Consider the following 24,122-nt stretch of genomic DNA (forward strand, 5'->3'; position numbering starts at 1 on the left):
AGAAATACTAAAAAAAAAAAAAGGGGGGGGGGCAACATTCTNTTGTAGAGGGGGAAACACAAGGTAACATTTCAGAATTAGGTTTTGGAGTAAAGCATGTTCAAGTTCTAGGTCATGCCCTGTGTGATCACGGGCAAGGCGTTTCACAAACCAGCCCGTTTTACTCCTCTGTGAATGGCAACACCCTTCACCCTGTGGGCACCAACCTCGTGCTTTGTGGTAACCGTTAGGCTTACGGCACAACCCCAGCTCTGCCAGGAATCTTCCCGGCTCCCTTCAGTGTTGAAGCCCTCAGCAGAGGCAGACGGGGGGACCCCTCACTGCCCCCGCCCCCCAGAAGCTGTGCACTGCACAGTCTGGGAGCTAAGGCAGTGGAACTTTTCTGAAGAAGAGATCAGTCTGCTCCACCCCTACAGTAATTTGAAAAATAAAACGGACTTTGCCTGTGTCCAGGCTTTTTTCCCTTCCTCTGATCCCACCCAAATTTCCTATCTGGAAGACAGCTCTGGGAATTAGAAGAGGTCTGCAGATAGAAACTCCTTCCCAATCTGCAATTGGCATATATGTCTGCCCTCTAATAAATTCAAATTACATTTAATCTAGCACTTCAACAAGGAAAAAATCTATGATTCTCTTTACACGTTACTTACTTGCTAATCTGTTTAAGTTTTCAATATGAAACAAAGAAATTAACAAACAATTCCAAAATGTGTATGGAACCACAAAATACCCTAAATAGCCAAAGCAATCTTGCAAAAGAACAATAAAACTGGAGGTATCACAATCCTGGATTTTAAGATATACTACAAAGCTATAGTGATCAAAACAGTGTGGTACTGGCACAAAAAAATAGGCACACAGATTGAAAGAACAGAAGAGAGCTCAGAAAAAAACCCACAATGATATGGTCAATTAATCCTTGACAAAAGAGGAAAAAATATGCAATGGAAAAAAAGACAGTCTCTTCAACAAATGGTTGGGGAAACCGGACAGCCACATGCAGAAGAATGAAAGTGGATGTCTCTCTCTCACACCACACGCAAAAATAAACTCGAAATGGATTAAGGACCTAAGTGTGAGACCTGAAATCCTAAGAATCCTGGACGAGAGCACAGGCAGTAATCTCGGACATCAATCATAGCAACACTTTTCTAGATGTATTTCCTGAGGTGAGGGGAAACAAAAGCAAAAATAAACTACTGGGATGTCAAAATAAAAAGCTGCTGCACAGCAAAGGAAACCACCAACAAAACAAAAACACACCTGCTTAACGGGAAAAGATATTTGCAAATGACATTTGATAAAGAGTATCTAAAACATATAAAGAATTTATACAGCTCAATACCCCCCCAAATAAATAACCCAATTAAAAATGGGCAGAAGACATGAACAGACATTTCTCCAAAGACATCCAGATGGCCAACAGACACATGAAAAGATGCTCAACATCACTCATCATCAGGGAAATGCAAATCAAAACCACAATGAGATGCAAATCACACCTGTCAGAATGGCTAAAATCAACAACACAAGAAACAAGTGTTGGCAAGAATGTGGAGAAAAAGGAAGCCTCATGCGCCGTTTGTTGGTGGGGATGCAAACTGGTGCATTCACTGTGGAAAACAGTATGGAGGTTCCTCAAAAAATTAAAAACAAAATTACCGTATGATTCAGTGATTCCTCTACTGGGTATTTACCCAGAGAATATGAAAGCACTTACTCAAAAAGACACATGCACCCCTAAATTTACTGCAGCATTATTTACAATAGCCAAGTGTCCATCGACTGATGAATGGATAAAGAACATGTGGTATAGATATACAATGGACTATTACTCAGCCACAAAAAAAGAATGAAATCTTGTCATTTACAACATGGATGGAGGCTAGAGAGTATTATGCTAAGGATTCTAACCCCCAAACCAAGATCACACTGTATACACTGTATGTTAGTTAACTTGACAATAAATATTAAAAAAAAAAACCAAACAAAGGAAAAAAAGAGACAAACCAAAAACCAGACTCTTAACTATAGAGAACAAGCTAATGGTCACCAGAGGGAAGGTGGGTGGGAAATAAAAAGCACATTCATCGTGATGGGCACTGAGTAATATATGGAATTGCTGCATCACTGTATTGTACATCTGAAACTAAACTAACAGTACATGTTGGCTATACTGGAATTAAAAGAAAATTAGTGGGGCATCTGGGTGGCTCAAGTTGGTTAAGCATCCGACTTCAGCTCAGGTCATGATTTCATGGTACGGGAGTTCGAGCCATGTCGGGCTCTGTGCGGACAGCTCAGCGCCTGAAGCCTGCTTCAGATTCTGTGTCTCCCTCTCTCTCTCTGCCCCTCCCCCACGTGCACTCTGCCTCTCTCTCTCTCTCAAAAATAAACATTAAAACATTTTTTTAATAAAAAAAATTTTAAAAAATTAGAAAGTAATAAATATGTAACTGAAAAGAATACAAGTAGTTCCTGATTAGAAGCAGGAAATAGATAAAGCAGAATTGGAGTAGTGATTTTGAGTATATATTTTAATATAAATTTGATTGTTGAGACTCAAATATTTTATATGTGCATAATAAAATTTTAAAAATGTAAAAAAAAAAAAAAAGGGGGGCGCCTGGGCGGCTTAGTCGGTTAAGCGTCCGACTTTCGCTTAGGTCATGATCTCGCGGTTCGTGGGTTCGAGCCCCGCGTCGGGCTCTGTGCTGACTGCCAGCTCAGAGCCTGGAGCCTGTTTCAGAGTCTGTGACTCCCTCTCTCTCTGACCCTCCCCTGCTCACGCTGTCTCTCTCTCTCCTAGAAATAAACATTAAAAAAAAAATTAAAAAAAAATAAAAATGTAAAAAAAAAAAACCCTAAACCAATGATTTGGAAAAACACCCAACACAAAAATAAAAAATGAGTTACATTTTGCTCAGACACTCAGTGTGAACCTGCCCACGGTCCCCAGGCCCTGGTGGATGGAGAAAGGATCTGTCCTTCCCAAGACCTGGGCTTTTTCCTCTCTTCACTGACTAGTTTCACTTCTTAGTGCTAATTAAATGTCACACACACTGATGGCAGCCTCGAAAACCTAAGGTTCAAGGGCTGGTACAATGTGGAGCATAAGTGAACTAAAACGCCAAGGTGAAGGTCTGGCAGTATTCAATTTAGACATCAGAAAAAACTACTGAAGAGAGTTTGGGGGGTTTTCCCTCCTACTCTTATGAAGGGACTTTCAGTTGGTGGCCACTCACACCAACTACGTACATACAAAATTTCAAGAAACTGGTGACGGTATTTGGCTGAAATTATTTACAAACAAAATTCACCCAACAAGTTGATCTGACACAAACTTTAAACTTTAACGGAATCTCAAACATTCTACCACTTTCCAATGGTGGATTTCCCAAAACCTAGCTTGGACCAAAGCTCAAATTGCCATACGCCATTTTGGCTAAGCCAACTAAGAATGCAAAATTGTTAGTCAAAACTTTCAAGGCTGATGAGCTTTCCGGAGTGAATGCTGATGTGCTGAAGCCTAGGTCTGAAAGCAGCTCTGACATAAAAACAGGCACTCTTTCCACTACCACACAGAAAAGGTGTTTGCTAAACGTTTCAAACTAACTAATGTGATAAAACGGCAGTGGAGATGGAAGGCTTAATGGGCAATTTTGCTCAATACTGATTCTAGCGTGTGCCAAGCCGGACACAGATAACCCAGTAACCTATGGAATTCTTCCACCAGGGACGAGGCGCCCCAACCACAATGCCACCTCCCCCTAAAGCGGCAGCTCAAGTCTTTCACTGAACAGAAAGCCTAGTGCTCATCTCTTAATTCTCCATAGAGCCCCAACCTTCCCGTTGGCTCGTGTCTGTTCACGCCTCAGACACTCAGATGGGATTCTCCTTCCCATCCTCTCCTCGTGGTAACAAATACGGCATGTTTCAAGTAAAACACCATACAAGTCAGAGACCCTTAAATGCTTTTACTTCTCAACCTTCATTCATGGAAACTCCATTGTTTTGGATGTTTACAATCTTGAGTGGTGACCAAAAACTACAAATGAGAATTCCCTAATGATTCTGAACTTAAAAGTTTTCATAATCTCTACAGTTTAGCAACTAGTCATTACTAATAAAAGGTAATGAGAAACAAAAATCCAAAAACAAAAAACCAACTTCCACTGGAATATAAATCCCCCAAAGCCAGCAACTAGATTTGGAAGTGCAGACACAGAATTTGAAAGCACCTGGTTGAATAAATAAGGGGAGGGTGGCATTATTTTCTCTAAGTTTCTGGCCTTACTTTACTGTACAACACTTATTTCCCCTTTATCCTAACTACATTATTATTTTTTTAAAGATACGAAAGTAACCTCTATACCCAATGTAGGGCTCGAACCTATAACCCTGTGATCAAGAGTCGCACACCCTACTAAGCCAGCCAGGCACTGACTGCATTACTTTTTGAAAATTCATTCTTTAGATGTGCATACACATACATGAGGATTATTTCAGAGCAACGTAAAAAGATGAATCTTTACATATGCAGCAGCATGAATGGATCTCCAGGCTACTACGCTGTGACGTCAGACAAAGAAAAATACCGTGATTTCACTTGCATGTGGAATCTAAAACCAGTAAACCAACAAAAGGCAGAATGAGACCTTTAAATACAGACAACAAACTGACGGTTGCTAGAGGGGAGAGGGAATGGGCAAAATGGGTGACGGGGGTGGGGAGATGGGGGCTCCATTATTAAGTCATGGGGATAAAAGATACAACATGGGGTATAGAGTCAATGCCGTGGAACGAGTTGTGTGGTGACAGATGGCAGTGACACTTGTGGGCACAGCACAACTACAGGGATGTTGAATCACTATGTTGTGCATCTGAAACTAACGGAACATTGTGTCAACTATACTGACATTTTTTTCTAATTCCATTCTCAGCCATTTCAAGTCTAAGCCATTTCAAACCTTTCGGGAAAGGGGGATTTTCACGCTTTCCAACGTTGCTTGATAATAGCCAGTTCCAAAATTCTTCATTAGAAGTACCACAAAGGCAAGAGGGAGCGGCTGGGGAAAGCCTGGAGTCCTGGCGGCTCACCTCTCTTTTGCAGGAATTACAGTCTACAGGGCTGTGATTAGAATCAACCCTGGGAAACCAGCCTGGGGAGCGTGTCCAATACACCCTCCTGGGAAGAGGGCTAACCACCAGCCTGGCCTCAGAGAACAGGCTCTGAAACATGGTGTACAATTCAGTGACACCAGGAAGGCTCACTACACCACAAACCTACAAATGTTCCATTTTATTTCCTCCTAAATCCAAGGTTAGTTGAGAACAAACAATGTAGAATGGCAGGGGGGGAAAAACACTTTAGAGTCAGACAGACATGGAGAGAAATTGCATGATCTTTGACAAATTATCTAATTGTAAATTCCGGGTGTATATCCATGCTCTTCTTTAGCCCCGTTATCCACGGATTCCCAGCTTAGCAATAGTTCATGCTTACCGTTAACCTCAAAAATGCCTACTTAAAAGAACCTGACCTACTTGAACGACAAGTCCCATTCCTCCCCCAAAAAGTACTGTCTCACTTGGAGGACTTGTCCTCAAAGTATACCCTCAAAGGTAGGAGTCTGATCTAATTCCCCTCCAGTTGCCCAGTTCCTGGAGGATGCACGTTAGGGGTCAGATCATCAATACTCAAAGCATAGGGAACGAGCGGTGTGCTAATGTCCTCTGGTCTGGGCTGGCTTCAGTCTTAATGCACTCTAGCCATAAAACAACTGGCAGCATGTAATTTTGCTGGGGATAAGAAAAACAAGCATAAAAATTCAGAAATCTGTTTTAAAGGTCTCATGTTTAAAGGAGAATTTGTTTCTAAAAGGAACAGTTAAACTATTGGATCAAGGAAACCAAGAGGAAATTTGGACCCCCACCCCCCACCTCTACCCAACCCCATCAACGGAAATGGTTGAGGCGGTCATGGATACAATGAAGTAGATGTTTCATTAAGTTCCTCTAACTTTGAGATCTCAGGAACACATTTTAAAGTTAAAAAAAAAAAAAAAAGCTTTTGAATTGTGTGTGTATGTGTGTGTCCGTCCACCCACCCAAGAGTTCTGGCAGATGGCAAAAAACATACTTGCAAAATTACGCTAGAACTTTCATTGTCAAGGAACTGCAGTGTCTACACCTGGGTCACTTTGTAAGCCAAAAGCCACAGTGATATAGTAGTTTCCTTAAGGCATCTGACCAGTAAAACAATGCTCACACAACCTAAGACAGCTAAAAAAATTTAGGTAGAATCTGTACCTTTAAAATCAGTATTAGAGTGTCAAAAATTCTAGTGGACCATCAAGGAGACCACACAAAACGAACAGCTCACCTGAATGCCAGCAACCTAAGCTCACTCACAGTGACGGGTGAAACACACACTCAATTGTAATCATTATGACGAAGGTATTTTTTTTTTTTAATGTTTTATTTATTTCTGAGAGAGAGAGAGAGGCAGTGTGAGCAGGGGAGGGTCAGAGAGAGAGGGAGACACAGAATCCACAGTAGGCTCCAGGCTCTGAGCTGTCAGCACAGAGCCTGACGCGGGGATCGAACCCACGGACTGTGAGATCATGACCTGAGCTGAAGTCGGACGCTTAACCGACTGAGCCACTCAGGCGCCCCTATGACTAAGGTATTTAACAACCCACGAACTAATAAATACTTACCCAGTTAAAGCTCATTCCTGAGACTGTCAAACTCAAGATTTTGAGGAGGCTGCTGTCTAGAAGACAGGCTTTCTGTAAAACTTGTAGTCATATTTTCTAAGTAAAACTTAATTTTACTAAACCAAATTAGGATGAATTAGGAGTGTTTAAGAATTTGCAAAAATAACTATTTTATAATTGGGAAGTTACGCGTGTCTGATTTGCAAATACTACGTCCTGCGCATTCATTCCATGAACTTTAGGATAAAAGTGGGAATGGGAGGCAAGTCTAAATTAAAGAGACGTAGCAGCCTAATAGCGCAGCAAAGCTCCTTCTAACAGTCTGGCACAGTGTCCGGGCACGGCCGGTCTTCTGCTGGGGGCGGCTTTCTTGGCTGTGAAGGCGGGTCATGCCCTCTGTCATTCATGGGGAGCGGTTCTGCCCAACTGTCTCTTTTCAACAACTTTATCATCAATCTCTTTATTAACAGCTCCACTGCAGTCAGAAAACGCAAACAAGGACCAATTCTCATGCCAGATTTCTGGAAAATCACATAGCACCAGGCACCGCACAGTGTGAAAGTTTGTAAGGAGGGTGTCGTGCCAAGAGAGAGACAGCATCCACAAGGAACAAGCACAAAGTTGGGACATTTTGCATTATTACAGTAAAATACATATACCTACTTGCTTATGCCTGAAATTTGAAAAGGACCCAGATACCCACATATGTGTGTATATATGGGGATTCAGAGGGGAACAGCCGTGGCACGAGATCGCTCTGCTCCCCAGAAATAACTGCTATTTTGCATTTACATAAGTCTTCTTAAAGCAAAAATCGTTAACAATTTTTTTAACGATTTTAGGGACTCTGACATTATTAGAAAACACACAAGACTGAGCTGACTGTCTGCAATGAGCTGTAAGAAACCCATAAAACTAAAATTCTTGAATTATTCAAAATACATATTTTCAGATTGAAATCTGTTGAATCAGAAAATAGCATCTTACAAATTAATTAAAAGAAATGCTTCTAAAGGGCTTACAAAGTATTTTTTGAGAAACAGATTTAAAAAAAAAAATCAGGTCATGATCACGTGACTAATGTGAAATTAAAAACACCCAAGTTAGGTGGAAACAGAGTATACGGTCTGGGTACTTCCAAATATTGAAACTTACAGGAGGTGATGCTTTGTCATTTTAGCTGTTAATTACATTATACTCAGCCAGAGACTTCAACCTTAAACTTAATGGTTTTCTCTTTAATCTGTATCTCAAACCACTGATGCAGCAGTTTGGAAAATATTTAACTGCAGATAAAACAATGGTTATAAAATGTACCGGAGGGCCAGGACATTACGTAACTGAATTTAGACTGTTCCAAATAGTGTGTTTTTGCTGTGGTACATCACAGACCTCACGGCTGTGAGGTCTGTGCGCAGCTGGGAAAAAGAACTCTGCCAAGACCAAGTGTCAGCCACAAGTTCAAGCCCAAGGGCAATCAGTTCTGGGGCTCCTAGACCCTGGCTGTTTATTCTGCAGTGTAAAACAGAAGCCACACACTGTGAGGCTTTCCTTGGTCAATTCTAGCACCCAAGAAAGCAGGAGAGTGGAAGATGCAGCATAAACCCATTGTCACGACTGAAAAACCACCCACGTAAACAAAAACTCTAAGCGGGGTGGCAAGGAGAAAACTATTTTTGATTAAGGGATTATCCTGTACCTTAGAAAATACAGCAAAAACCGTAAAGCTTCGTTTGATTAAAGCACAAAACAGACTTCAGTTTCTCGTTGCGAAAGAGGACCCATTGTCCATCCCACGAGTGCAGTGTGTAGATGCCCAGGACAGAAGGAAAGAGAAGGCAGTGGCTCATTTAAAAGTATCCATTTTAAACAGGTGGCTAAACTCTAAACCCTAACCACCGCCCTGCCCTGTCGATAGGATTCTTAGCTTCTGAGAGTGTGAAGCCTTTAAAAAAGGGAACTGTGGGGAAAAAGCACAGGGGCCAGGGTCACCACCTTCCCCACGAATGTGAGCCCTCTGCAATGTGAACCTGGGCAAAGCCTTAATTCTCCATTTTCAAGGGAAGGCCTGAGAACGGGGGGGCGGGAATACAATTCAAACTCCATCCCTTTCAATAAAATACATAAATGCTTGGTCACCGATCAGCTTCAGTGAAGTTCACAGACGCCGGAGATAGGAGTGTGTCTCTGAGGAAGACGACTGGGAGCTGATGACGTCCCCCAAGTACATGAAATCACTTCTAGGATGAAGTATATGCAACCACTTGCAAAACACATGGCTCAGAAATACTGAGGCCATCTTTCTTGGTGCCAATAAAGCTGTATAAAATGTCACAAGAACGTTCAAACTGGTACATATAGAGAAAGAATGAATAAATGGATCATACAAATAAGAAAAACAGACACTACCCAGAATTAAACAGGCCACTTGTCACGGTGTGACTGAAAGTCACGTTTATTACAGATACACTTCATACCTTGTGTACCAGGTTCAGGTCCAAGGTAAGACAGCATCCATTTGCGATTCTGGTTTGAAGAAAAACTAACAGTAAAGGAGTAAAGTGGAGAATTAAAAATAAAACATACGATTCAGGCTAAAAGCAACTAATTTTCCTTGTGCTGTTCTTTTATTAGAATTAAAATAGGCAAAACTATACCCAAAAGGTTTATTCAATGTCTTTTTTGATAAATAGTCTCTCTTTTTTGCGCCAATGCATTTAGGTGCACGGACAGTCAGCACCCCTGGGCCCGGCCCGCCAGCCTGTGTATGGTGATGGCGGGCCCTTCCCTACACCAACCGCTACCAGGAGCTGCTGGTCCCTTACTGCCACCTCGTGCGCAGCCAGAATTAACACTACACAGAGCTCTAAAACATCTTTCTGGGCGGAGGAGAAAACAGGTGTTAATTAGAAAAATACAAACTTTATTCCAGAATATACCCAGAGCCACAACACACACAACTTCCGATTATTTTACCAACTCAGCAAGATGCATGAAAAGCCCGAAGACCATGTAGGTGATCAAAGTCAGCAAGTGTGACATTCAGTCCCATGTTTAAGTGTCTATCAAGGTAGAGGATGTCGAGCAAGTTCAATTCTGTAGGTGTGAACAATGGAGGCAAAGATAATTTTTACTATATTTTCCCTTTTCCTGAACAGTCCCAAAAGTTTAATAAAAAGTTACCCCGTGCTGCAGTTGTAAATTGTTACACTTGTACATATATGTGAGTAAATGTATATAATAAAGGCATTAGAATTTGGAATTTCAGGAGCGAAATACACACAAATGCGTGCCCATGGGAATAATGGCTTTTACATCGGGAGGGCCATCCCTCCCCTAAAAGCACTTAAGACAACCATACTCAAGAGTAGGCCATTGCTAACATCTGAAGCAGCCCTCTCCACCCCCACAAGTTTGGTACGCAATGTTGAGCATTTGGGGGTTTAAGAGAAGTAGTATCGGGGCACCTGGGTGGCTCAGTAGGTTGAGCGTCTGACTTTGGCTCAGGTCATGATCTCACGGTTTGTGGGTTCGAGCCCCGCGTCCAGCTCAGAGCCTGGAGCCTGCTTCAGATTCTGGATCTCCCTCTCTCTCTGACCCTCCCCTGCTCACGCGGTCTCTCTCAGAAATAAATAAAAAACATTAAAAAATTTTTTTAAAAAAGAGAGAAGCAGTATCTGATCTGGGTTTAGTAAAAGGACAAACAGGAGATTTTAGGGACTAGAATCCTCAAGTCACTGAAAAACAACAGCGCCACCTGCTGACACTAGAGATAAAGGACCAACTGCACGCAACACCAACAGCTTTGGAAAAGAAACACATCAGCAGTATACCGTCTACACGGCTGAGACAGGTGCACAGGAAAGGTACAGTGTCTACGCACACAAACACTGCATCCAATGGGACAGCTAAAAGTGAATAGCAACTATATTCACATTTTCCTCCTTATAATGATCATTCATATGAAAAATACCATTGTGTAAGGTTTCGATGATTACTAGGCTGCCACTGATAAGCATACATGAACCAAAAGCCAATCTTTTTTAAGTGTGACCAAAGTACATTCTTTTGCCAGTCTTCACTTACGGCCATAGAGTTGTAAGCGTAACCAACGTATAAAACAAAAGAAATAAAGTCAGTCCAAAGAAACCAGCCAACTGTGGGATTGTGCTGTTTTTTTTTTTTTTATTGTGTTTTCAATGGAGAAATACATCATCTGTTTACAAAATAGCTCTTGAAAAATACAAGGAGTACAGATACTATAAAACAAAGCAAACTCCAGTCATGGACACTAAATACATCATGCGGAAGCAACAGTCTTATGTTCAGGTTATGAAAACTAGAATTAAAAAGTCACTACACAGAAAAGGTCCAAGTTTCCAGCTTGGCAAAACTTGGGTACAGTTACATGAAACGTTTAATAAACTGAATTGTTTTTCCCCAATGTGTAAACAAAATGACAAGACTAAATCTGTGCCTGGCAATTTCAATCTAACTCTGAAGCTACACAAAACACACAGACACCTTGTACACTTCACCTGTTAGCATGACCATCTTTTTTTTTTTTTCTTAGGTGGCGGGAGAAAGGGCAAGGTGACTGTGCGGAGCGAAGATGTGGGAAGCAGCGGAAACACGGTCTACTAGACATTATAAGGTACGGTGAAAAGAAAGCCTCCATTAATGCATAGCCTAAGGGGAAAGACTACACTCCAACTTTGGAAAATTAATTTAGAAGGACAGGGGAAGAGTTTAAGTAACTGCAGTTTAACATGAAAAATGCACATGTGATAGAATGGAGCACAATGGAAGAGTCGTAAAACATGCTCATCAGAAAAATCTGTTAGGTTTGCTCTGTCCAGATTAAGAAAGAATAACTAAGTTTATCAACATCTGGCATCCCTCAGACTTCGTGAAGATGGATACTCTGCTGTTTAATTATGAGGATTTATTTTCTTTAAAGAAAGGAGTTCCTAATCTACTGATCGGATAAAACAAAACAAAAAAGGAGTAGAGGGCTCACTAGATGCCAAGTGCTTGCTAGAAATGATTTTTAAAATGTTTCTACATGTAAAATTTACTGACAAATTTTGGTCAACCATTTAAAAATAAAAATTAGTTTAAAATTCTTGGAGAAAATGCCTTTTTGCCCACATGTCTAAAATTGAAAATCAACTTTACCGTAGAGAGGAGTTCCGTGGAGTGTACAAAATCCCGCATACTGAGAGATCAAATGGCCATCCAAGTCAGGTCATCATGTTCCACACGCATCACTTTTAGTCACCCTCAAGTCTCAGCCACGGGACCAAACTTTAGTGTTCTGTGCCATGTGGCCACAGGGTCATTGGTTTTACATCATGGCTTAAGAAAATACTGGCATTTTGTTTCTTATGAACTCAAGTTCTACCTTATGCATACAAGCAAAAAGGGGAAAAGAAGAGGGGGAGGGAGCAAAAAAAGCTTTGTTGCAAAGACAACAGATTGAAGGCAAAAGAAATGTGGAGTTTTACTAAGCTCAAAGAAAAATATTTGCTGGCTGATCGCTGATTTGTATGCACTCTGAACAATTCTATAAATAAAACCAATATATCATTTCTTAATCATGACCGCATCAAAACCAACTATTTCCTAATTATTGTTTCAATGTCAAATATATACCCTAGACGTGACATTTCATTTTGAAGGGTTCTAGCTCCCGCACACTGACTGAACGAGATGTACTCTTATCCCTTCCCTCACGTATAACAGCACATCGCTGCACGACGGTATCCAATTTGAAGACTAATGGTAAAGGAAATTTTTCAGGAAAAAATGAAAATCCATCAAGCTGAAAATCTAAAATTAGTTCTACTTTCTAATAAAAAAAAATACATAAAAGTGCATCATCGAACAAGGAATTCTTATGCCAGTTTGTATTGCAAATTTTCCAAACAATGCATCAAACATAAACCCAATCCAGATGTCAATTATGAATACAAATATAGCTTGAGGTGTTTTTTTTTTTTTTTAAAGGCAGTAATTTTTTGAAATAGTTAATGCAACTGTTGCTAACACAATAATAGTACTCCTGGCTTCACATACTAACCTGGACTTCCGATCAAGTGCTGATTAGCCCAGTAAGGGAGGCCACAAAACCTAAATCCATTTCCAGTCACGTCTAGTCTTGTACCCTCCATTCTCCTTTTTTAGCATTTGAAGACAACAGGTTGACTTGGCAGATATTGTTTATGGACCCCTGAGGTTGTTTTTACCGATTCAATCTCAGTTTTATTGAATTCTTGATAACAGGAATAGGATTTGCAGGGAGAGCAGGGATATCAGAAAGGTCTGTACTGGATGTTTTCTGAGAACGAAAGCAAAGAACACAACATTGTTCAAAGCACTGTAACTTAAAAATGAAATTTACTTTCCACTGCTTTACTTTCTAAGAAATGGATGGGACCTTATCATAGACGTATTAGAAATTTAAAGAAAAACAAAAATGAAGTGCAAATAAACATGACTATTACTATGAAATTACTCGTTCCACACTTGTAGAAATTTTCAAATAATAAAGTAGGAATATTTTAGCAATACACAGAAAACGCCTATGCAATTGAAAACACAGATTTATAAACACGCTGCTCTAAGAATGACCTGTCATATGGTTATTAAATTCACGCTAAACTACATGTACTTGAAACAGCAAGAAGAGCTGCAGCATTAACTGGCACTGGAGCACCCCCACGTGGGAGAACACTTAAACTTCACCTTCTATAGCAGCAGTTACCAGTCAATTTATTATTTTCTGACCCTATAAATTATAAAACTCGATAGACCTGAGCAGTAATTTAATCATCCTAAATTTTAGCAACGTTTCATGTTAAGAAAGGATTAAATCGCAGGCCTTCATTAACATTCAAAACCAAAGAGGTAAAATTTTAAATGTTTTGCTACGGGAAGTTCCAGGCATCCACCCCGGCAGAGCGCGTTACCCGAGGAGTCCCACGTGGAGTCCCACGTGGCCATTACAGGCCCAGCCAGAGCCAACCACCACTCTCCCACCTTCACCCCCAGCTTTTACTCAGAAGCAGATCTCAGGGATCCTGTCACTTGGTTTGTATTTCAAGTTTATCTCAAAACAATAAGGACTCTTTGTTACACACAGCTACAATATTCTAATCCTCTCCCCAGAAAGAAACACAGCCCTTCTATCATGAAATAAAGGGATGTATTTCTTGTAATCAACATAATCACTCTTTTTATAGCTGGGTGTTTTCTCTCAACAGTTCTAGGAATCTTGACATTAGAAAGTAAGTTCTATGTCCTCATAAATGTACCAGAAAGGCAAAAATACCCATGAGTACTAATCACTATAGGGATGAACGTTCTCCGGAGCAGTGGGCAGGCCAGAGGACGTGCAATTGTGTCACAGGAGTTTCAGACTGATAAGTGGTTCTGTCCATGTATCAATACCAAGCACATTTCCTGGTGCTGTTTTAGTTACTTCCTCCACCCCAAATTTTTATTAGATAAAAGTTACGGACATAAAAGACGTTCCAGAAAGTGAACGTGATGGTTCTCTCTTTAGAGGCTATGAGGATTAATGGTAAGCAAAAACACATTTTAACACAATCACGTTAAAATAACTCTGAACCTCACCGCCTCCGCTCAGCAGCCATGCCGTGAGCAGCGGTGACCTCCGCGGTCTTGCAGGCGGCCACCAGCTCAACGTGCACTTAACAGAAAATATTTACTTTATGTCAGAGTGTGACCTAGACTTTGAAGTGGACTCAATTTGAAAGGATTAAAAAGAAAACAACTGTTTCACAAACAAAACTGAAGGTTCACAAATCAATATTTAAAAAAAAAGATTCCAGGTGCCTGCCGGATGCAAGAAGGGACTACCACAGATAGAATCTCTAGGACAAATGAAAAAAACAATTTTAAAGAATTATGGGTTACATTAAATTAATAATTAAAAATCAGAAGTAAAATGTGAGACAGAAACACATTTTAAAAATAAAAAAAAACCCTCTATTAACTTCACAAAAAGATCCACAAGGAATGGTTTTTAGTTCTATGGTAATTTAAAATTCACTCTTTGATCTGTAAAGCAAAGCTGTCAGAAGCCTGCGCGCTGTGCCTAGCGAGGACTCGGACGGTCTGCGGCGGCCGCTCCTGCGCACAGGCAGGGGCAGCGCCCGGACGCTGCAAGGCTGTCGCGCAGACCCGGGGCGCTAGCTTCCCGCTGCGGTGCACGTAATCACGGTCACGGAGATCATTTTAAGGGTCTTCTGCAGATGCTCATTTCCAGTTATCATCCCACACTAATCTTAGCAACATTTATAAAGCTCTCCTTGCTTTTTGCACTTAGTACCTGAGAGGCCAACAGAGAAGCCGCTGTCTGAATAGTTTCTGATTGAGTTGTACTTGTCTCTGTATCAAGTTGTTCCTGTGAGACAAAGAGGACGGGGGAGGAAAGAGACTTAAAAAAGAATAAAAGAACATAACTGGGCTTGGTGGCTAATAAAGAAGACAAACCGGAAGACAAGAGGGTCAAGAGAAAGACAGGCTCCGTCACAAAGCCATCTAGCAAGCCTCGCCCTCGGCTCTCTCACCGTTGCAGACACACAGAAACTCCTACTGGCCTACTTACATTCTACAGGCGCGGTCAAAATCTCTCAGACTTTCCAGCTACCTCCAACTTGGACATCTGACGCAGATCATCATGAAAGATGCGCACGGGCACATTATGAAACGTTGCCCATGGGGCGCCTGGGTGGCTCAGTCGGTTAAGCGTCCGACTTCGCCTCAGGTCATGATCTCACCGCTCGTGGGTTCGAGCCCCGCGTCGGGCTCTGTGCTGACAGCTCAGAGGCTGGGGCCAGTTTCAGATTCTGTGTCTCCCTCTCTCTCTGACCCTCCCCTGCTCACACTGTGTGTGTCTCTCTCTCTCAGAAATAAATAAAACATTAAAAAAATATATGAAACACTGCCCAGATAATAGTTAATACAATATAAACCCAAGCTCTTAGCTATGTGGGGGAAAAAAAAAAACCCAGTTATTATTATTAAATAAAATTAGGACAAAAACTACTACATCTTTAATTGAAAGTAAAAAAAAGTCCCTAAGACATTTGTCTTTGGTTTTTAGTTTTGTTTCTCCTTCCCTCCTCAGTAATCAATGCACTGATCTACTCTTAAGTATTAACAGAAAATACAGGGCGAACCATGTCATTCCACTGCTCTGAACTTTTAAAGGTGTGCACAAAGCAAAATAATACATATAGACACACACACAGATGAAAATAAACACATACAAATTTGAATTTCTACAAAACAACATACACAAAACACCCCAATGAAATGGCAATTTTCTCTTATGAAACAGAAAAGGGTAAACAAGGCGTAGGTACTGGAAACGGAAGAGGGGTGGGCTTTCTGAAGGGTCACACTGGCAGAATGTGCCACGTTTTACAAGTGTGTGATTTGACTCAGGAATTCCTTTCGGTAATTTATTCTAGTAAACCCAAGTGGGTGCCAGGTATTTAGCTACAGTCACTATTACAAGAGAAAAGAGTAACTTTCTCTTTTTTTTAACAGTCTTCCTTTTTTTTTTTTTTAACAGAAACAATTCCTAAAAATAGGGAACTGGTTGAATAAAATATGGTACCAGGCTTGAGACAGCACATTCTAAACAGCTATGAATATTTTGTAAATTATGTAATCACAAGAACAATTTCCTGGTTTACAGAGTGAAGATCTGAAACTAAAAGGCACTGGGCACATATGCCCAAATATAAAGACACCAAAAGAATACAAACTAAAATGTCAACTATGGGAGTAAATTGGGGAAAGGATTTCCAAATTTTCTACAGTAAGAGGAAAAAGTTAAAAGCCTTCAGGACATTTCAATTCCTAAGAAAATGGTGTTCGAAGTCTAATACGGTTTGGCTAACTCACTGTCTGTCATCTCATCTAGCTCATCTCAAGACCCTTGCACCCCGAGAAGGCTCGGAAGGTTCTTGCCAGAACCTTGCCAGAAACATTCTCTAAACACACACAGCCCAAGGGGGAAATGACCCTCTCACTTCTCATCATGCCCCAAATCCTACATATCCTCCAGGACTGCCTCAAATACTACGCGGTCCTTCTATGAAGCCTCTCACTATCTCTCAGTCAGAAATCCCACCCTACCGTCCCTGCCCTCACCACCCCTGCGGCCTCAATTACTTTGATCTTCTCTGATAATATCATTAGTTGCATCTACCTCTTATCTTCTCTGCTTAATTTTAAGTTCTTTTAAAGGTACAGAACATGCCTCACTCACCACTCTATTCTACTCAGGGTCCACCCAGATCGCTCTGCCTTTAGTAAGGACCTCAAGCATTTGAGAAATTAATTTCAGCACTATAAATTAACATTCAAAAGGGACAAACACTTCTCTAAAAACAATACTGCGAACAACCTAAAACCTACAGAACAAAAGACAGTACAATATTCTAGAGACATTTTTAGCACATCTTCTGTACTCTTAATCGTGAATGTATTCCAAGGCTAAATTAATATACCTTTGTTTCTGTTTTATCATGTCCACTCAAAGCAAGACAGTTAGCATCTTCGCTTGTTTCATCCTGTTTTTGAAAAAAAAAGCTTTATTCTCTAAAATGAAAAATTTAGATTACTTGCCAATCAATGCTTTAATTGATAAAAAATTTTAATTAGAAAATAATTAACCTGTAAGATCAATTATGGCCTTAAAATAGATTACTAGTTCACTTGAAAAAAAATTTTAATGTAACATATTTAATTTAGCTTCAGTATCTTCCAAACTTAAAGAGTATGAAGAAAACTTACTGTTGATCAATACCACCTAAAGTACATTCCCCAAAACCACAAAGTTAATAAAATATTTTTTTGTAAGAAGAGAAAGAATTCTTTGATCAAATAATTTAGAAACTTGGAACACTATCACACCACCTCCCCTCCATCCTTTCTAGGAGATTTAGGCACATATTAGCACATAAAACGTTCTGAGAAAGTTCTAGAAGGAATACCTCTTTAACTTTCCCCAACTTAATTAACCATACAATACCTCTGCTCAGTAAAACTTACTAAAATCCTAAAGAACAGGAGGTTTGAGAAATGCTCTTTTCTGGTCTTAATTTTTAAATTTATTATAATTCTATTCAAAATCAGTCTTTTTTGGCTGTACCTCCCCGTTCCTGCAGTGACTTGCATCACTTTCTTAAAAAAAACTATTTTTTTAACACTAACTTCTCTTCTGTATTTACTAGCCAAACTTTTAATTTTAAATGTGGCTTTAAAACTAGGCAAAGAAACCATGGAGTTTCTATGAATAGGAGAGATTTAACAACAATATAAACCAATTCCAATAAGGACCTTATTTGTATCCTGCAAACATTACAAACTTAAAAAACAGTAATTTGTTACAAATGGGCAAATTTCAACACTGACTGGATACCTAACACTTCAGAATTATTGCTAATATTGGCAAATATACTGTGTGTGTGTGTGTGTACACAAATACACGCACATAGATGGTAATAATATACTGTAGTTGTGTGTTTAGAAGTCCTTATCTTTAGACACACACAGAAATACTTATGGCTGAAACGCTACGCCTGGGATTTGCTCCCTGGCAATGGGAGAGAGAGATGTGCAGATGAAGCAGGCTGGCCATGAGGTGCTTAACTGCTGAAGCTAAGTGCTATAAACAGACTGTTCATTATAATTTTGTATGTTTGAAATTTTCCATAAGAAAATGTATAAAATACATATATAGCATCACTGAACCATATAATCTGGGGCAAACAGTTTTCTATTTTTATTTTACATTCCATTCTTACCCATTTTTATGTATTTGTAAAGCCTCTGCATATGATGCAAATTAAGCAGCCGTAAACTCCCTGACGACTCCTGAAACCCCCTGCCTCAGTGCACGTTAGTGTCTTATTAATTAAGACGGGTGCTTCTTTCTGGTTTGCTAAAATTTCTAGTATCAAGTGCTCATTAACAGAAAATAAAAGACCCAGTTTAGGAGAGCTTCAAAATTAGTATATTATAACAATCTACTACTTTAGCACCATGAGATTTGGGCCTGGGTTCTAATCCCAACTCTGACTTTAATTAGCTTTATATAGATGGAGAGGCCACTGACACTCAAGCTCCTCTCCCAGAAAACAAGGAGAGCAGTCTGGGAGACAACCTAAGATCTCTTTTTTCTACATTGTAAAGTTGTTCTTGTTAGTCAACTCCACGGAGCTTTCACAAGCAAAACCTAGACTGTGAGAAAACTTAAAACAAAACAAAGAAACCAACCCAACCCCCCCCCCAACCCCCAAAAAAACAAGGAGAAAAAGGGAAGGAAATCTATATTTTAAAGAATACTTAAGGGACATCAACAATAGCTATACAGAGATCTTATTTAGTTACAGACTGAAACAAAAAAAGAGTATTAAAGAAAAAAATCATTTATGATGCAATAAGGGACATGTGAGCACTGACTAGATATTTTTCTAAGTGGATTAAGTTTATTTCGTTTATGCTATTTTTTGTAATCCTTCTCTTCTAAATATATGATTTTAAAAACACTAAAGAAATAACATGATGTCTGGATTTTGAATCTAAATAACCCAAATACAAAGGGAAATGAAAAGGATGAAAGACTTAAGGTAACGGTAAGGACTGGCAGAGTCCCTTACACCTGAAGCTACATAATGGGTACATGAAATGATTCTCTTTACTTCACTTGTGTATGGATTTAAAATTTTCCATAATAAGTTCGATAATTCTATGCTCTGTCTCTCTAACTAGACAGGAAACATGAGTGTTTCCTACCAATTTAAGTGCAAACCGAACTACAAACCCTGAGCCAGGACACAGGGAGTCAGAGCTCTCAGGGAGCCATTAAAGAATAAAGCACTACGAGTAAGGACGCGGACTGAGCAGGCATCTGGAGTTGTGGGCACATGTACTTTACTAAGATAAGAAGAAATATGAATTCTGAAATCCTCTGCAAACTGCAAACAAGCATCGACAGGCAGAACGTGGAGCGACACCAGAAATGGCACGTTATCTGGTGGCCGCATGACAGTCCTGGGACACTCGGGCTTTCTGGAAAGATCCCAGAGCCTAACCCCTGGAGTCTCTGATTCCAGGTATCTGGAGGAGGCCATAAAATCTCTATTAGGAGGGGTGAAAAAAAACCCAAAAATTCTGATGTACAACCAATGCTGAAAATCACTGCCTTAATAAATAACTACACAGGTGGGCTTTCAGAATGCAGGTTGTAAGACAGGATATAATATATTCATTATCATTCAGCATCATCATGAGGACAAGATTCATCAGATTATTCATATTTACTTAATAATGATTATTAAAAAAAAACCAAAAAACCCCAAAAGGTTTCAGAATAAGCTGGGGAATAGAACACTTACGAATGAGAATCACTTTTCACTCTTACAGAGTAAAACATTCCCATGAGAAAATCCAGATTCTCCCCCCTTCTAAAGAAACTTTGGTGAGATGAGTAAATTCCTGAGTAACAACTTATCAGCCAAAAGTCACAATGAAATTGTGTCACAAGGCTGCTTACTTCTATTTTACATTTTAAGACACACACCAAAATCAACGTACACTTTAAATGGTTTTCCTAAACTGAAACTTTGACAAGGTAAACTAGCCACTTATATAAAAAAAAAAAAAAAAAATTAGAGTACTGCTAGAAAATTTCCTGAAGGGTTGGAGGAAGTAATCACTCAAGGTCTCAAAATTAATTAGACTTTGCAATTTTTGGTTAGTCATTCAATAAGAATTCCCTGAAAACCTCTCATATTTAGTAACCCTGTAATACCAAGTACAGTGTGAGAAACTCCAAACCCCATGTCAATCATAGAACTGTGTCCAAAGGGGCTATCAAAGAATCAGTACACATACAAGATATAGCTATGAGAGAATAATACATCAGGATGACACATAAGTCCACGCTAACCTGTATCAGAGACTAGACAAGCTAAGCATAAAGAAGAGGCACAGCTTTATGGAAGAGGTAGTCACTGAGAAGAGCAGAAGGGTGAAGAGAGACTATGGCCCTAAAGTGCTATGTAAAAATTTTCTAAAAGCTTTTCTTCCTTGCTGCTTCTCAGTTTTGGCTCACAAAGATTTTCTTCCACTGGATTTTAAAATACGCAGGCTGGTATTCCCATGGCTAACTAATATATAGATACCTCTTCTGTTTTGGTTTTCTTGGGACTCTCTTCTTTATGAGGTGAGGATGTCCTCTTGACTCCTACTATAGGATTAGGTATTTTTGTTGCTGTGTTTCCTGAAGGTCTAGGTGGTGGGTTTACCAGACGTGTTGAAGAAACCACTCTGGAGACCGTAGGCTTTGGTGGTGGTGAAATGGCTGGTTGTGTGGCAGTTTGAGGAATGCTTTCACTCGATGTACCTAAGAAGGTCAAGTACATGAACACACAAAAATTACAATAAATCATATTAACAGCAAGTTACAAGCAAAGCTTTAAGTCTCTGGATTTTATCTCACTGATTATTATACAGCAGCATTAAACAACTGAACCCGAATAAATTAATCAACAAATAAAGCCATCTTTTCAAACCGAAAGATAAAACCAAATACAGTGTGAGAATTCTGCAGCCTGTCGACCCAGTCACCTTACCCCCTGAGCTGTCACTGGAATTTACTTGTGGCACAGAAACTTCAGTAGCCTGTGTGTTGGTCACAGATGCTGCTGTTACAGCTGGAGCAGGACTGTTTCTGCTAAAAAAAAGAAAAAGAAACAGTGAAATATAAAATTCCGTAACAAAATTTAATATGTGAAGTTATTTTCTAGAAGAAATGATTCTTTAGTTTTACTTCTACATATACATCAGTAACTGACTTTGATAAAATATAGCCCACAACCGGAAGTGCACAGACACCCCAGGGCAGCGCCGCCGCAGAGCTGTGCGGCCCCTGCCGTCGTCACCGTGCGGCTGCAGCTACTCTGCCCCTGCAGTACAGCTGGTGGGAAAATGACTAATTTTACATAATATTCATACATTTAAATCGCCACTTGTGGCTAGTGACTAGCATATGAGATAGGACAGTTCTTTTTTTAATGTTTATTTTTGAGAGAGAGCGCGCGCATGCACTTGTGCACGAGCAGGGGAGGGGCAGAGAGAAGGAGACACAGCATCCAAAGCAGGCTCCAGGCTCCAAGCTTTCAGCACAGAGCCCGATGCCGGGCTCAAACTCACAAACCGGGGAATCATGACCTGAACTGAAGTCAGAGGCTTAAACCCACTAAGCCACCACCCACACGCCCCTAGACAGGGTAGTTTCAAAAAACAAAATAAAACCCCACCAAAAAAAACCCAAAAAACAAAAAAAACACACAACAACAACAACAAAACCTGTTGGTATCTGATTTGGGGAACTAACTGATGTGGGGTAGAAGAAAAATCCTGTCAAAAGCCATAGATATAAGTTTCTGCCTACAAAATCTAAGGGTTCCCCACACCCTAAAAGACCACCCAGTGGCCCAGATAAACAAAGGCTTTCAAAGCCATCCCTCCTCTTCTATGCTCTGGATCCCACTCCCTCCAGTCATTTCAGGAAACTCAAATCCTCCATCCTTTACTCTCTCATCTCCTCAACTTTCTGTCTCAAATAAATCCTATCCTAGTTATTAAATAACCTCATTTTAATTACTCCCAAGAAAGAAAAGCCAAAGCACAAAGTCCTCTGTGGTGACGGTCTCTCTCTCTCTGCTATGGCTCTGCATTCTGCCAACTGTGAACAATGGCGCTGGGACAAGGCGGCCACACAAAAGGGCGTCGTGTCCCGGCCTCCAGGACATTTGGACGCAGCCAGCGCAGCCAGCTTAGGAAAGCCCGGGCTCCACAGGCACAGGGACGCACAGGAGTCAGCAAGCGCAGGTGACCCCTGCCACCCCTCAGGGAGAGTACAAGCCCGGGTCACAGGACTGTGGAGAGGGCAGAGGCACCCACACCACGTGGTTTCAACAGAAAGGGGCAGCTGGCCAGAGAAGCACCACAGATGCAGGAGAAAACCAGAAACAACTAGCTAAATGGCTAGTGGATAATAAATACTAGAAATTTGCTAAGCAAATAAACAACTATAAACTTAAAATCCAGAAGTGATTTACAGAAGATTACTATTATGTAAGAAACTATTATTAAAACTTCTGGAGTTACTTAGTATGTATGCCTATTTTACATACATGTGCACAAACTCAAAGTACGAAAGATTCTATACAAATCCCAAACCTCTTATTAAAATGTCTGCTTCTTTGCGGGGGATGGGGAGTGGGAGGAGGGTGAGGGGGTGGGAGGGGAAGAACACTCAAACTTTCAAAAAACAACTGGAAGATTAGACTCTATAAACGGGGAGTTGCTTTTAAGACTACAAGATTTAGAAGCCATGCTCATGCCTGAAGTCTTCAGACCGCACGATAAGCCTACAAGTCCCAGAGGAGGAAAGTGGCCCCGCCTGACCGTGCCCACATCTCCTCTACTGCGCACTTGTCGGAAGAATCAGCCCAACCTGTGCCTCTGCCACTGGTTATATTTTCACTAGCTATCCAATTTTTAAAACTTCTTCTTAAAATATTAAATATAACACACATTCACAAAACTGCTCAAGTTTTAAGTATCAACTCATTAATTAACGAAATGATCAGCGCAAATAGCACAATTAAAAATATTAGCAGCATCCTGGAAGTCTACTGTAAACAGCTTCCTTTGAAGATACTGTAGTATTTCCACTGAAACAAAAGAAGAGTTTGCAAGGATACACTGTAAAAATTTATAGAAGTGGGGGCACCCGGGTGGCTCAGTCGGTTGAGCTTCCAACTTTGGCTCAGGTCACAATCTCACAGTTTGTGAGTTCAAGCCCCGCATCGGGCTCTGTGCTGACCACTCGAAGCCTGGAGCCTGCTTCAGGTTCTGGGTGTGTGTGTGTCTCTCTCTGCCCATCCCCTACTCATGCTCTGTCTCTATGTCTCAAAAATAAATAAACATTAAAAAAAAAGAATTCATAGAAGTAAAAATAAATATGGCTTTTTGTGTTCTAATTTTTGCCACCATAGCCATGTATTTCTTTCATAAGAAAAATATTTAGGGGTGTGTGGATGGCTCAGTCAGTTGAGCATCAGAATCTTGATTTCGGCTCAGGTCATGATCTCACAGTTTGTGGGATCCAGCCCTGTGCTGTGAGCACAGAGCCTACTTGAGATTCTTTCTCTCTGTCTCTCTGCCCTCCCCCCTCATGCTCTCTTCCTCTTCCCCTCTCCCACTTAAAAAAAACAAATAGTTTCCTATAACTAAAACCAGACCACAGAGACCTTCACCTTCTTCAGAAGACCCGTAATATTT

General features: G+C 40.4%; 1 protein-coding gene across 1 annotated transcript in view; it reads right to left on the reverse strand.

Moving 5' to 3' along the window:
* Positions 1-12,960: 12,960 nt before the first annotated feature.
* The window catches only part of PAPOLA (poly(A) polymerase alpha), a 55,156-nt gene continuing 43,994 nt past the window's right edge, over positions 12,961-24,122 (reverse strand). The window contains exons 19-23 of the mRNA XM_077780829.1: positions 21,404-21,504; positions 20,954-21,174; positions 17,273-17,335; positions 15,079-15,153; positions 12,961-13,062 (exon numbers count right to left, since the gene is read on the reverse strand). Coding sequence (XP_077636955.1) covers positions 12,967-13,062; positions 15,079-15,153; positions 17,273-17,335; positions 20,954-21,174; positions 21,404-21,504 — 556 coding nt within the window. The 3' untranslated portion in view covers positions 12,961-12,966. The remainder of the gene's footprint in view (positions 13,063-15,078; positions 15,154-17,272; positions 17,336-20,953; positions 21,175-21,403; positions 21,505-24,122) is intronic.

This window comes from Crocuta crocuta, unplaced genomic scaffold (genome assembly GCF_008692635.1).
Source record: "Crocuta crocuta isolate KB4526 unplaced genomic scaffold, BGI_CrCroc_1.0 scaffold299, whole genome shotgun sequence".
Lineage (NCBI taxonomy): Eukaryota > Metazoa > Chordata > Mammalia > Carnivora > Hyaenidae > Crocuta > Crocuta crocuta.